This window comes from Alnus glutinosa, chromosome 2 (genome assembly GCF_958979055.1).
Source record: "Alnus glutinosa chromosome 2, dhAlnGlut1.1, whole genome shotgun sequence".
NCBI classification, from domain to species: domain Eukaryota; kingdom Viridiplantae; phylum Streptophyta; class Magnoliopsida; order Fagales; family Betulaceae; genus Alnus; species Alnus glutinosa.
In genome coordinates, this window is record NC_084887.1 from 17,452,129 (window position 1) to 17,466,322 (window position 14,194).

The 14,194-nt window shown below is 38.5% G+C and overlaps 2 protein-coding genes across 2 annotated transcripts; one reads left to right on the forward strand and one right to left on the reverse strand.

Annotated features, from left to right (window-relative positions):
* Positions 1–9,551: 9,551 nt before the first annotated feature.
* On the reverse strand, positions 9,552–11,207 carry LOC133861332 (protodermal factor 1). The gene is made up of 3 exons (XM_062297085.1): positions 11,011–11,207; positions 10,332–10,821; positions 9,552–10,126 (listed from the first exon to the last, which is right to left on the reverse strand). The coding sequence occupies exons 1-3, from the start codon at positions 11,156–11,158 to the stop codon at positions 9,796–9,798; spliced, it is 969 nt and encodes a 322-aa protein (XP_062153069.1). The 5' UTR covers positions 11,159–11,207; the 3' UTR covers positions 9,552–9,795.
* A 2,110-nt stretch (positions 11,208–13,317) lies between these two features.
* LOC133860324 (uncharacterized) lies at positions 13,318–13,887 on the forward strand. Its single transcript, XM_062295950.1, has 2 exons — positions 13,318–13,699; positions 13,787–13,887. The coding sequence occupies exons 1-2, from the start codon at positions 13,318–13,320 to the stop codon at positions 13,885–13,887; spliced, it is 483 nt and encodes a 160-aa protein (XP_062151934.1).
* The last annotated feature ends 307 nt before the right edge of the window (positions 13,888–14,194 follow it).

The window sequence follows — 14,194 nt, forward strand, 5'->3', positions numbered from 1 at the left end:
CAATTATCATGCCTTGAACAGAGGAAACCAGCGTTGGAGTTTTTTTTTTAAAAAAAAAAAAAAATTGGGGTCAATTCGGGTGGAAAAACGAGTTGAATTCTAGTTGTATTAAACCCTAACACTGTAGCAAGTGGAATTTTTTTTTTTTAAAAAAAAAAAAAAACTTGCATCCAAACATGCCATTAACAATTTGTACTAATACACTATCACATGTACAAAACTGTATTGCAGTAAACACTTGTGTGAATATTCTCTAAAGAAGGAAAAGACTGTAAGTATAAAATACTTACTGAGAGTGATACTCATGATTTCTATAATATCATGTTTATAGATTTGTTGAATTGTATGTGGGTGAATGGAACATTGCATTTTATGCATACTTTTGTGATTAATGAATTGCTAAAAGCAAGATTGGGAGTTAGAGGCCCACAACACCAATAAAAGCAAGACCAGAGATGGTTTGAGGCCCACGACACCAATAAATAATAAGATCGTATCATGAGTTAGAGGCCCACAACAACAATAAATGAGACTGTGCATATACAATTGTCATAATATCATTGCATTGTGTGTTTCTAAATGAATCAGTAGTTATTATATTATTGAAAACAGTTGACTCACTTATGCATATATGGGATTGTGGTTTTATCCACAATCCTATAGATGAATGTGCAGAAATGGAAGGAGTGGAGTACCAAGACTGTCAGGATCCTTTTACAGACCCCGATATATGTGGATGAGGCTAACTACTGCCTGTTTTGTGTGATGGACTACTCTGCTTAGTTTATCTTTTTATATTTATGCTAGGACTTATCTTTATGCGTTTCTTTGGTATGTAATAATTTGCATTATGGCTTGTATTAGGTTAAAACAATGATTACGTAGTATTAATGCTGCATGTGGCACATATGTTACCACTCTAGTGTGTATTTATTATATGAAAACACTTTATTCATATTAATGTATTTTGAGGTATTTTAGACAAGCTCTGATATGTTATAAGGGAATTGTCCCTTTCGGTCAAAAAAAAAGATATACATATTTTCTGTTGCGAGATTCATCGTCTTTGATGTAGTAATGTTACGTGGGTTATTAAATATAATCACTTACGCCTTTTTGTAAAATGAGGGGTGTTACATTTTTATTATTGGTACATTTCACACCACATCAATTATTGGCAACCAATTGAGTTCGAACACATCACTGCTGAACAGAAGGGCACGAGTGCAGACCCTTTGAGCTCAAGCCCAATTGCCTAGAGCAGACCAGTGACAACCCAGTAGTATTGAAGCTACTGCATGTACTACAAAAAGCTGTAACCTTTGAATTTTTTATTTTAGATGAATATTATTTCACAAAGAGGCAAACAAAAAATTAACCGTCTCTCAAGCGTGACATAACACTTACATAATCCCGATACCAGTTCGGAAATTCATGCCTATGCTTCTTAATTATATGGGTTGTGTTATTTCTACATCACATTACTCTACATCAACTCTACACCAAGACACATTGGATGTGGGACCCACATATATGGAATCCACATGCATGGGTCACATACCCTATGTGTCTTGGTGTAGAATTGATGTAAGGTAATATGATGTAGAAAAATCATTTCCCTAATTATATAGTCTGGTGTCCGAAAGCCTTTCCCCATTATTTGTTAAATGTAGCGCGTCCATGTGTATCCTACAAATTACATGGGTTTATATCTCAATGTTATGTCGGCCTTAGAATATAAACATATATACATTTACTCCTACTACACATATACAACTCACATCCACAATGGAGCAAACATTTTGACGTTTAGAAGGATATATCGATGTACATGTCTAAATGTTGTATCATCAAGTTCAATTATATCGACCACCCGTCTAGAGTCAAAAACACTTATGCACGGCCTATTGTGAATCGTTGGCACTTTTTCCAAATACCGTGAACAAAAGGTAAGTAATTCATCCATTATGTACCTTTCGCAATAGAGCTTTCTGATGCAGTTTTGTTGCGAACATTTTATCTTATATCCATGTAGGCACCTATATATGTTACGAAAAAGTATATAAGTAACGTCCTAGTTAAGCAAACCACATGAAATTTAATTAGTGAATGATATATGTCGTACCTCTCAATAGGATACATCCACCAATAGTAAACCGGTCTGCCTAACTTACATTCACGAACCAGATGTAAAACAAAGTGAACCATCACTGTGAAAAATCTTGGTGGGAAGATTTTTTCCAAATCACACAATTTGATTCTCAAGTTGATCCAAATCTTCTTCACGGAGTATTTTCGCACATATATCTCTAAAGAAGCAAGACAAGTTATTAAAGGTTTAACAACCTTATTTGGCAATGATTTGCGTAGTGCAATTGGCATAAGTTGTTATATGAGAATGTGACTATCATGGCTTTTCATACCCCTAATACTACGTAGTCAGGCGAACATACCAATGTGTTGGATGGAGGAGAGCTAGCAAAGTGGGCTGGCGTCGGCAATGTTGAGATGAGGTTAGTTGACAGCGACGACGGCGTCGAGATGAACGTAGCGGCAGTGTCCCTGAGAGAGAGAGAGAGAGAGAGAGAGAGAGGAAACGTGAGAGCTAGAGATCGAGAGTTGCTGAGAAACAGGGTAAGAAACAGAGAGCTGCTGTGATGAAAAGTGAGAGAGAGATCTAGATCAAGCGTGAAAGTAAGCAATAGTTAGGCATGGTATTTTAATGTTCTCAAAAATTTCCTGGCCTTTGTATATGCGCTAGTTAATTCATTATTTCACTTTTTTCCTGCACATAAAATTATACGCCAGGAAATTGTAACATTTCTAGCATATATATGAATGCCAAGAAATTGTTTACTTTTTTTCCAGGCACATAAATTTATATGCCAAGAAATTATAGCATTCTTGGCACATATAGAAACGCCAGTAATGTTTCATTTGTGTGAAAAGTTCATGGGCCCATTGACACTCTCAAAAGACGCTTTGAGAGAGGAGGGGACACCATGGCTTATAAAGTGCCCAGGTGAAGGAAATCTTAGTGATGTAGAACACTTTAACACGCCCCCTCACGTGTGGCAACTAATGGCCAAACACGTGGACAACAACGGGAGGGAAAGATCCATCATCGCAAGAAACCTGCGGCTCTGATACCATGAGAAAAGTTCATGAAACCTAAAAGAAATAAAATGCAAAATAATAAAATAAGAGAGACAAAAGATTTTACGTGGTTTGGTCGATGACCTACGTCTACAGGATAAAGCCCTAAGGCTACATTATGCTCTTATTGCTTGATTAATTTACAATACAAATTATCCCTATTTATAGGAATATAGAGAGAATACAAAATGGTATGTAAAGAGAATATAATCAAATCAGAATTGAATGTATTCAAATCTGATTTGATTATAATCATTACAATTAATGAGGATTAAATCAAATCCTACTATATATGGAGAGTACCGTAATATATAGTATCAATATATTCTCTAACATCCCCCTGCAAACTCAAGGTGGAAGATTTTGAAATCTTGAGTTTGATTTTTTATTTTTATTTTTATTTTTTTTTATGTTGGGTCAAATATAACCCAGTTTGGAGAACAGTTTTCTTCTTCTTCTTTGTCTTCCTCCTTCTTCTTCTTCTTCATCTTCTTCGAACCAACTGTGGGCTAAATGAGCCTGGGTAGTGAGGTTTCGGGTAGTACCTCAAAGGCTAAACACATGATGGGCCATCTATGGGCCAAAGAAAATGAGCCAACTAAATGGGCATGGGTTTTTAAAGAATACCTCAAATGCCAAAAGAAATGTGGGGCCATCTATGGGCCAAAATAAGAGCCAACTAAGGGCCAAAATGGGCCTGAGTTTGAAACAATACCACAAAGGCCGAATAAAAGTAATGGGCCAACAAAGGGCCAAAAATAATATGGGTAACTTTGGCCTCTTTTAATGAATTTTTTTTTTTTTTTTTTTTTTTTTCATCTTCCCGAGACTACCCATTGGGCATTCACTACCAAAACTACATCTTTTTCTTTTCTCTCTCTCTCTCTCTCATCATCAATCTTTTCTTCTTCTTCTTCTTCTTCTTTTTTTTTTTATTTTTTTTTTAAACAAACAAAACAAGCGCAGCAAACACTTTGCCTTTCCTTTCTTGTTGAACCAGAAAATAGTCTTCATCTTTTCGCATCAGAAAACACTCTTTGTCTCTTCGCAGCTCAACAATAGAGGGAACGACAGTCATGCTTCTGGAGGGTGGAATGACGCTGGCGATGGCCAGCAGGTGGCGGCGCCTCTGGGTTGTGGTATGTCGGTGGAGAATGTCGACAAAGCGCAGCGGCTCTGGAATGCCGGATGCGTGAACGACGCGAGCCATGGAGAGGTGGGACTATGGTAGACTTGGGTTGAAGGAGGGGCAGTGTGGATCTGGGCAGGTAGGCTGAAAGCCATGCTCAACATTGATGGGAAACTAAGAACCAAAAAGCCGCAAAGATGAAGTGTAACTCTTCCATTGGGTAATAAAAATATAGGAAAAACACATAAACACGAAGAACAAAAGAGATTAGATCGTCGCAGGCATTTTTTTTTTTTTTTTGGTCATATACCGGTGCAAAACCTATGGTGAAGAGATCTGGAAAGTATTGACTATCACGAAAAAGATAGAGATAAGAGAAAACGCAGAGATAATAGAAAATAAAAACAAAAATTCACAGGACCATTACATCGAATGAGGACGACAGAGCGATGAGGTATGGCGGAAGCAACGGCGGCGCAGGAAAAATTCTGGGAAGAGGCCGAACGAAAAAAGAAAAAGAAAAATAGAGGTGATTCAAAACTTGTGCTCTGATACCATGTGAAAAGTTCATGGGCCCATTGACACTCTCAAAAGACGCCTTGAGAGAGGAGGGGACACCATGACTTATAAAGTGCCCAGGTGAAGAAAATCTTAGCGATGTAGAACACTTTAATAATTTGTTAACTGGCATTTAACAAAGATACGACACAAAAGAAATAATCAATCTGGCGTTTATTATAAATGTCAAGAAAAAAATGCCAACAAGTGTCATTTATTTAGTAGTTAAACGACACAAATGAACAATTTTTTAGTAGTAATCGAGCCATTATGACTTGCACTAAAGTGCGAATAAAAGCAATCCATTTTGAGTCAAACTGAGTCTGACTAGGTCGTTTCTGGCAAAGCTCGATCGATCAAACACGTGCCTCGGTCGATCGAGCTTACAAATTTTCCCGCAAAAAATCATTCAGCTGCCATGTGTTCAGTACTCTTGATCGATTGAGCCTAGTGCTCATTCGATCAAGTTTGTTGTAGAAATCCTTAACTTTGTGATTAGAAGCTCGTTTCTTATCCCATTTCATCCCATCTTCAAGAGTCTCATACTACATCTTAAAGTGCATGTTCTTAGTGAATATTTTATGAACTTAATTATTTTCATAATAATATTTTATGTGTTTTATTTTTTGGGCGTTACAAATTATATTATGAGTTTAGAAGTCATCCTAAGCTATATATATATATATATATATATATATGGGGAAAAAAAAAAAAAAAGAAAAGAAAGAAAGAAAGTGGCATGGGAAAAAAAAATAATAAAAAGTTAATCCGCCAAGCTACTGGCTGAGAGCCTCAGCATAGTCAAGGCACTGAGCAGTCTCATGGAGAACTAAATGTCTCGTGGCAAACGAGCTGCCAGGTCCTTAGTTAGAAACCTTTCCAATAGTAAGGATTTGAAAAAAATGGAGCAATAGATTTTGTGGAGACGTACAGCACAGTTTCTGAATTTCCAATGCGTGACGATAAACTTTTTAGGCTTTCTCAACATCATCTGTCCCGTCTCCGATATAATATTTGCCAATGATTAATTTGCGGGTTGGTTCGATCATATGCTTTCTCCCATTATTCCTTATATAATTAACGGAATGATACCTATCTTGATTTTGAGGATGTTTAATATTGAGAGAAGAATTAAAAGAAGTCAAGAGACAAGGTGACAAAAGTTACAAGCACTCAAAAGACAAGACTTACAAGATGATAAATTAAATTTATTGTTGTTAATATAAAAGTAGAAGAGACTTGTAACGTTTAGACTATTTTTTTATAAAGAGAGTTTTGTATACAATCAAATATATAAAAAAAAAGATGTGTCAAAAAAAGACATTCAAGTGTGAAGGTAAATTATAAATCGAACTACTTTAATTCTACGTCTCTCATTCTTTGATATTACATCTTTCTTAATTTATGTGATATTATATTTAATATCACTTTTGCAGAAGTAATTGTAGCATTTTAATTTCCTAAATATTAGCAAGCCGGACAGCAGTGCAGCATTTGTGCTACGACTGGTGGGAGTTATAGTCAAAGTCAAAGTTAAATTCTTTTGACAGATAATGCTTGGATTTTCTCTCTGTAAGTTCTTATCTATGTTCCTTATCTCTTTCCAACCAAAAAGGAGTTACAGGTCTTGAGAGCAGCCACTTCATGTGAAAACACTGAAGGTTACGGCTGTATCCAACCGAAGGAGCATTTACTTTGATTTGGAAATACGTCCAAATCCCCAGCAAGATCTACTGAAGTCGATCTTGTTTATCTTGCTTAATTAGTTGTTGCCTGGCAGTTGTGTTCTTAATTATAATGTTCTTTTATCCCATAAAATCCTGTAAAATTTAGAACCATATATATATAGTTCCCTTAATGGTTTCTGTAGAGATGATTTTTTATGAGAAATGCTAGGTTACTTACAAACTCTTACAAACAAATGCTTACAAATTAACGTGGAGTATATGTGGCGTTTTCTTAGACAAGTGTATAATTGAGAAATGCTACGTGGGTTTCCCTAGAAATTCCGGCGAGATAAAGAGGCTACAAATCCTGACCCCGACCACCAACTCAGACCCCAATCCAGATCCCGACACCTTCGGAAACCCATGCGAGCGAAAGAGGCTACAGATCCGGCGACATATCCCACCCCAACCACCAACCCAGATCCATACCCCGACCACCGGTGCCCCGACCCACCAAACCTGCGTGGGTTTTCGGTCGGATCTCTCGCCTGATAGACCCACCAAACCCACACCGGATGGACCCAACCAAACCCCATACCCTGACCACCGACGCCTCAACCCACCAAACCCGGGTGGATTTTCGGCCAGATCTCTCGCTGGACAGACCTATCAAGCCCACGCCAGACAGACCCACGCTGGATATCTCATGGGACGGAAGTCTGTTACTTTGGGCGTGGGTTTCCGGCCATCGCCTACCGGTTCTGATCGGCTAGATTCATGACGGTAGAGAACGGACGGGAATGGGCGGTGGCGATCTTGAGTTGGCAGTAGTGAGACTGGCAGTGACGAGAGAGAGAGAGAGAGGGAGAATTTACACGTGTTTAATTTTTTTATTGAAAAAGCTATGTAGGACTCCACTTTAGTTTGTTAGTATTTGTTTGTAAGAGTTTGTAAGTACCCTTTAACATTTTTTTTTTTATTCAGTTATTCGTCAGTTTAATTTATATTTGGTTCAATTATCAGCTGTTAGAATTTATGACCATTAACGTCGGGAGAGTTGAAACTTTGAGATTATCATGAATAAGGGTTAGGTGCACCTGATAAGTTACAATAACTAATAATATATATATTAACACACCAAGATTTAGTATGATAATTAATGACGGTACCCATCCTTTATGACAGTGCTAGTACCTCGTAGGACGATTAGATTTAAAGTTGTGTTTGTTTTAAATTTTATTCTGAACAATATTTTACTTTTTTAAAAAAAGTAAATTATATTTTATTTAGTTTTTTTAAATTTTATTTCATAAAATTAAACCTCATATTTCATGTAGTAAATTTAAATAATATTTAAATTCAACACCGAAACGACCACGTTCTTTCTTAAAGCTTTTATAGATATATAATACTATTAATTAATGTGTGTAATCTGTGCTTGTGCCCTCAGCTTTGAATAATGACAATTCATTCGTATAAATCATTCATTCAAAAAAAAAAAAAAAAAGTCTATAAAGATACTCCCTTGACTCTCTTGATCCAGTGTATTTATCATGCCATTATGGTGCCCCTGCCATTGCTTTGAGTGACAGCCTACGATGGCGCCTATGCGCTGTTGTGAAGTTCTGGAGCAGTGGACTCTTTGAGCATTCAATTTGGTTGAACAATTTTTATTTTTATTTTAGTTATAAAAAAATCGTATATCTTTTTCATTTTAATTACTAATTTTCTTTTTCTTTTTTTCTTTTTTTTTTTTTTAAGGAAAGTTAAACTTTCAAAATAACTAACATTACAACAAGCACCACAAAGATGAACATATACAGACACCATAAAGGTGTCCATATATCTCATATCAATACAGACAATTGCTACTAAAAAATTCAGCCAACAAAATGATGTCTCTGCGTTGACATACATTTTTATTTGAACAGGGCGTCGGTCACACATTCTGGACAAAAGCCAAATACCAGATTAATATACGCACTAAGCAAACTGTCAAAGGAAACACAAACAACAACAGCACAGGGAAAGCTCCAAGGAGAATCTGTCTTCAGGGAGAGCCGCCGTCTGTGGTGACGCGTGCAACAGGAATAAGCTCTTCAACACTCAAGCACCAAAAGCCTCCGATCACCACCAGCCCCACAGACACAGCGAAACAACCAGTTTGTAGCCATCACGCGTAACCCCAAACAGAAAAACCACCCAGGCGAGTGAAAGCCACGCGCCAACCTCCAAGAGACCGCACCACTGTGAAGAGTGGCTGGAGCACCAGAGACTGACGGGAGCATGTCCACCAGAAAATGACGGAAACGCTTTCTATTTTAACTATCGTCTTTTATTATTTTATATAATTATTTTTTTCTTTTTTAAAAACACTGACATTTCAAAATCATATGCATGTATCTCAAGTTCAAATATATATATGTTTAAGCATTTGGTGAGCTATTGTCGCTAAATTTGGTGAGCACCATAATAACTCACCAATGTTTTATCTACTAGCTAATCGAATGCAATTATATTTTCACCTAAATTTTTGCATATCTAATAATCAAAATAACCTTGAGCACTGACTAAATGTTACAGCTATAAGCTTTCAAGCAAAACCCAACTGTCATTCTGGCACTTTTTAGTGCAGTACTTAATGTAGATGACAAGCACAAGTTGCACAACTGACCAATGTTCCTACGTACCCATAAGAATGCATTATATATGTTTTTCATTTAGTTGCACGAGGCATAGTCTGATTTATGAAAAATAAATGTATTTTGTTTTCTCTTCTTAAAATAAAAATATTAAGAAATAATTCAAACATAAAACGCTCCCAAAAATATAAAATTAGCCCCTTTTCAAATCAAAAATAAAAAATACCCCAAAATATATTAACAAATAGAGCTAAGCATGCGAGTCTATTTTAGCTGTAGCCTACCTGTTTGCAAGTTTTGATGTGAAAAATATGACTATTGTTTTTTTTAAGCTACCTCTAATTAAATAAGTTGTATATATGTGTCTTGACATTTGCTGAAATATATTAAAAAGAAAAGTTCAAACAGAACCATCAATTTATTTATAACTAAGAGTAACATGAAATAAGCATCTCAATTGTTAACATAGTATCCATATTAATATGCTGTAACATCACAGATATAATAAGATACTTAAAAGCTTACAAAAAAAAAAAAAAAAAAAAAATTAATAAGAAAATAAGATACTTGAAAGACATAAAACCCTAATTAAACAACACACAATGCTAGATCTTAGATATAAACTGACGAGGAACCAAATGCTTCAGGGTCTAGACTTGACTCGGCCCTCGTTGGCGAGCTTGAAAAGCTGAGCCTGAGCAGCTGCGGCCTTGTTGGAGCTGAGTGCTGCCACAAAACTCTCCCGGACTTGCTTTGTTGTGAAAGGGAACTTCTGGTTGACCATGGAGTTCAGCAATGAAGCAGTCCCTTCTCGGTAGAGTGCCCCGAGCCCATCAGTGCGTGTGTTGGAAAGAGCTTGCTGCAAGGTCAGACTTCCTCCGAACCCTGGAACGCTAGTCACACCGAATGTGCTGCCCAAAGTTCCCCACCACCCCAAAACACCCCATATTACTGCTGGGTGAGTCTTCCAGTAACTACAAATAAAACAACATCCATGACAACAATGTTATATATGTGGTCACTTCAATAGTATATCCATTTTGTGTTTTATTATTCACATTTTATACAGGTGCAAAGCCAGGGTATTGTAAGTGGCAGAATGCACTATCCATTGACATGAGAAAAGAAAAAAAGAAAAAGAAAGGAAGAAAAGAAAGAGGTGTATATATACTAACTTACTAGCATGTACCGGGTGAATTAGGATCAACGAAGAATGGAGGTGAAGGGATACTTGGTGTTGTTGGTGGGCTTACGATGACTGGTGTTGGGGGGCTACCACCTGGATAAGTTGGAGGGGAATTGTAGTAACCACCTTCTGAAGGAGGTGATGGCACTGATGGAGATGGAGTTGGCTCATGTGGGGGGGTTCCACAATTTCCACCTGAAGTGGGTGATGGCGTTGGGTTGTAGCCTCCGCTGCCTCCATGGTGAGAAGGTGTTGGGCCTCCGTAGCCACCTGAAGGGGTTGATGGTGTTGGGTAGTAGCCTCCGCTGCCTCCATGGTCAGAAGGTGCTGGGCCTCCGTAGCCACCGGAAGGGGTTGATGGTGTTGGATTGTAGCCTCCGCTGCCTCCATGGTGAGAAGGTGGTGTGACTCCGTAGCCACCTGGAGGGGTTGATGGTGTTGGGCTGTACCCGCTGCGTCCATGCGAGGGGGGTCGGTGAGAACCTGTAATGAAAATGGTATAAATATAATATGATCACTGTATGAACTGTACGTGATACACCATGAGAAAGATGCGCACATGCATTTGCAGTACTAGGAAAGCGTGGAAGGTGAACATCGAATGTTTCACTTTAACTAACTAGGGTTACTTTATAGCGTGTAGATTTGTGTAAGAGGAAGTGAGAAACAGACCTCTAGGAGGATGTGGTTCTGGAGAGTAGTAGTTTTTCTGGTCTTCAATGGCTGTTGACATGACATGGATCATCACGTTCTGAGAGAGTAATGCAGCAACCACAGTCCATACGTACAAAGGACCTAATTTGCTTGTCACCCTCTCCATCTCTGTGTGCTTGCAAAGGAAATTGAAGGGAGAAAGAAATGTAGGATGGGAAGTTCTTGAGAGCTGAGTGGTGTATATAAAGGGTGGACACAGTGAAGTAAATACTAGCAGATGAAGGCGCATGGGGTTAGTTGATGTGTTGCAGGAGCATTTACTCACACTATTTACTACTCGCATTGCTGGCTACAGTATATAAATTTATAATGCTTGGATTTTGTGTAGCATAGGCACAGAGGGCAAATCAACGCTAATGAACTTTGTCTAATACAACTATTCCTCTGATCATATGCATGTTTTGGCGGTGGATGCGTATGATCAGATGCTACTCTAGCGAATTAGTGGGAATGATTACCTGATCGAGCTAGCTAATAATATTGTCTTGTTTAATAAATTAAAGCTGTTAGCTAGGACTTCTCACAATTATCCACCACACCTTCCCTTAAGATTTTGATAGTGTGAAATAGGGAGAGGTTAGACATATATAATTGAAAAGTACAAAACATGTACATGTGAAAAAAAAAAAAAAAAAATATTAACGTAAGGGAAGTGATAATAATATAACGCACTCTTGGAGAGATGTGAGCGTGGATAAGCTGCTGCTGTAAGTAGCAGCCGTGTTCAGGCTTCAGCCTTCGCAAAATAATTCACTTTTGAGATAATAATAATAATAATAACATAAATATTAAATGGAAAAAAGTGACAGCTGAAGATGGAGCAATTAAAGCTAAAATAATCGGTAAGATCACAAGCCAACAAGGGCTAACAACTTTTTATCAGAAATAATAAAACTCGGAAACAAATAGGAGATGCATGGTAAATTTTGAATAAAAATATATAGCTGACATAATATGTACCTAGCTTACTGAAAAGTAATAATATGTGACTCCTAATTAACGTGAGTTTGTGGTCAATTGTGCAACAAAGTATTAAATGATGAATTTAAAAGAAATAAATATTTTATTGATGAAGTGGAAACTCTTATAAAGAGAAAAATCATTCCAGGGTAGTCAAATTGAGGAAATTTACTATTCAGAAGACAACTAGTTATAAGACAGTAATACTCACATAACTTGATGCAGTAGTTGTACATTTAATTTTGACACGTACCTATATGTAAACGCTTCCCAATCAGACTTCTTGTATGAAGGGGTCATCAATAGACTCCTTTAGCCTAAGGCTCATCTCTAAACTAAACTTCAATTAATCAAATCACACAAAACAAAAACTTTAAGAGAGCTAGCAAATCTAACAATCTCTGCCGAATACAATTCTAATTCAAAGTTCTCTAGGCGGCGTCCGGACCATGTAGGTGGGCATCCGGCCGGCAAGCAGTAACCGACTTCAAATCACACAGTTTCACGTGTTTTTTCATTAATTTTCAGTCATCGCGTCTGGATGTCCTTTCCCTAGCGTCTGGACGATTGCATGTTATCTTCATTGTTTGCAGCCTTTAGTTTGTTGTTCGAACACCTGTGCGAACAGGTGCTCACGGGAGTTGATGTCTGCAAGGTTGTCTGAACATCTGTGCCAACATGTGTTCTCTGTAATTGGTGTCTATTGAGGTGTTTGGACACTTCTTCAAACACTGGTGGGCGTCCGGATGCTTCCTCTGGGCAGTCCAGATGGTAACAAGGGAATCGCTTTTACTGAGCTATACCACGCGCAAAATCTTCTGGACAACCTGAAAATTGCCTTTCTGAAGCTGGTGACATTGAAATAGGGTTGACAATTTTTAACACGACCCGCGAACCCGGCACGAATACGACACGAAAAAAATCGGGTTTGGGTTTAGTATTATTGGGTTCGGGTGATAATCGGGTTGACCTGATTATGACCCGTTTATAATTGTGTTTCACGGGTCAACCCGCGAACACTATTATGACACGAATCCTTTTAAAAAAAAAATTAGTGATTCAGATCAGATTTCAGACATTCAGTGAAGAACCCTACCCGCACCGCACGCCTTTTGGCCCTTTTCAGTGTTTTCATCAACTCACCTACAGACCCATCTCAAAACCACAATCCCCACCACGCTTCTCCACCGATGGGAAAGCCTTCCTCAACCAAAGAATCTCCCCCCTCAACCAAAAGGAGATAGAAGAAAAGAAACAAAACAAAACCAAACACACATTTCTCTTGTTTCTCATCCCCACCCAAAAATGGCCTCCTCCTTATCCCTCTCCCAGTCGTTCTCCAACTTTTCCTCCCTGAGCCACCAAACCTCCAGCCCTTTTATCCCACGCAACCAAAAACCCCTTCACCTACACACCCAGCCCCGCAAACCCATCTCCATCAAAGCCCTCTCCGCTCCAATCCTCATGCAAGACGACCTCAAGAAGCTCGGTGACGACAAGGCCGTGGACTACATCAAGCCCAGCATGGTCCTCGGCCTCGGCACCAGATCAATCGTCGCCTTCGTCGTCGCTAAGCTCGGCCACCTCCTCCAGAACGGTCAGCTATCCAACATCAACGCATCGAGGAGCAAGCCCACCAGCTGGGTATCCCTCTCTCGGTCCTCGACGACCACCTGCGCTTTCACCGGTGTGAAAGATTATTTACCGTCTGTTTTCCTGCCCAGACAATCTGCGAGACTCTAAGGACCAGATAACCCAATTGCATCTCCTACAGAGCCTTACAAGCCATGGGTGATGGGTCATGACCACAAGAGACAAGATCCACCAGAAGTTCAGAACAGGGCTCCAAATAACACCGAGTTCAATCGTGTTTAGCGGGTTGGGTTTGTGTTACCCGGTTCACAATCTTGGGTTGTGTTCGGGTCATATGTTCTAACCCGATAAATAATCGGGTCGAGTTCGTGTTGAACCCGTATATATAATCGGGTTAGTCGGGTCGACACGAACTCGACCCGCTAACCCAAATTGCCAAGCCTACACTAAAACTTGTCATATTAAGGCTTTCCATGTTGGGAAAATAATCTCTGAATATTTTGAAGACTTTGAACAAATTACGGTGTCCCTGTTATAGCATCACATTACAATATAGTGATTTTGTCAACATAATGCAGCGAAGAAACTA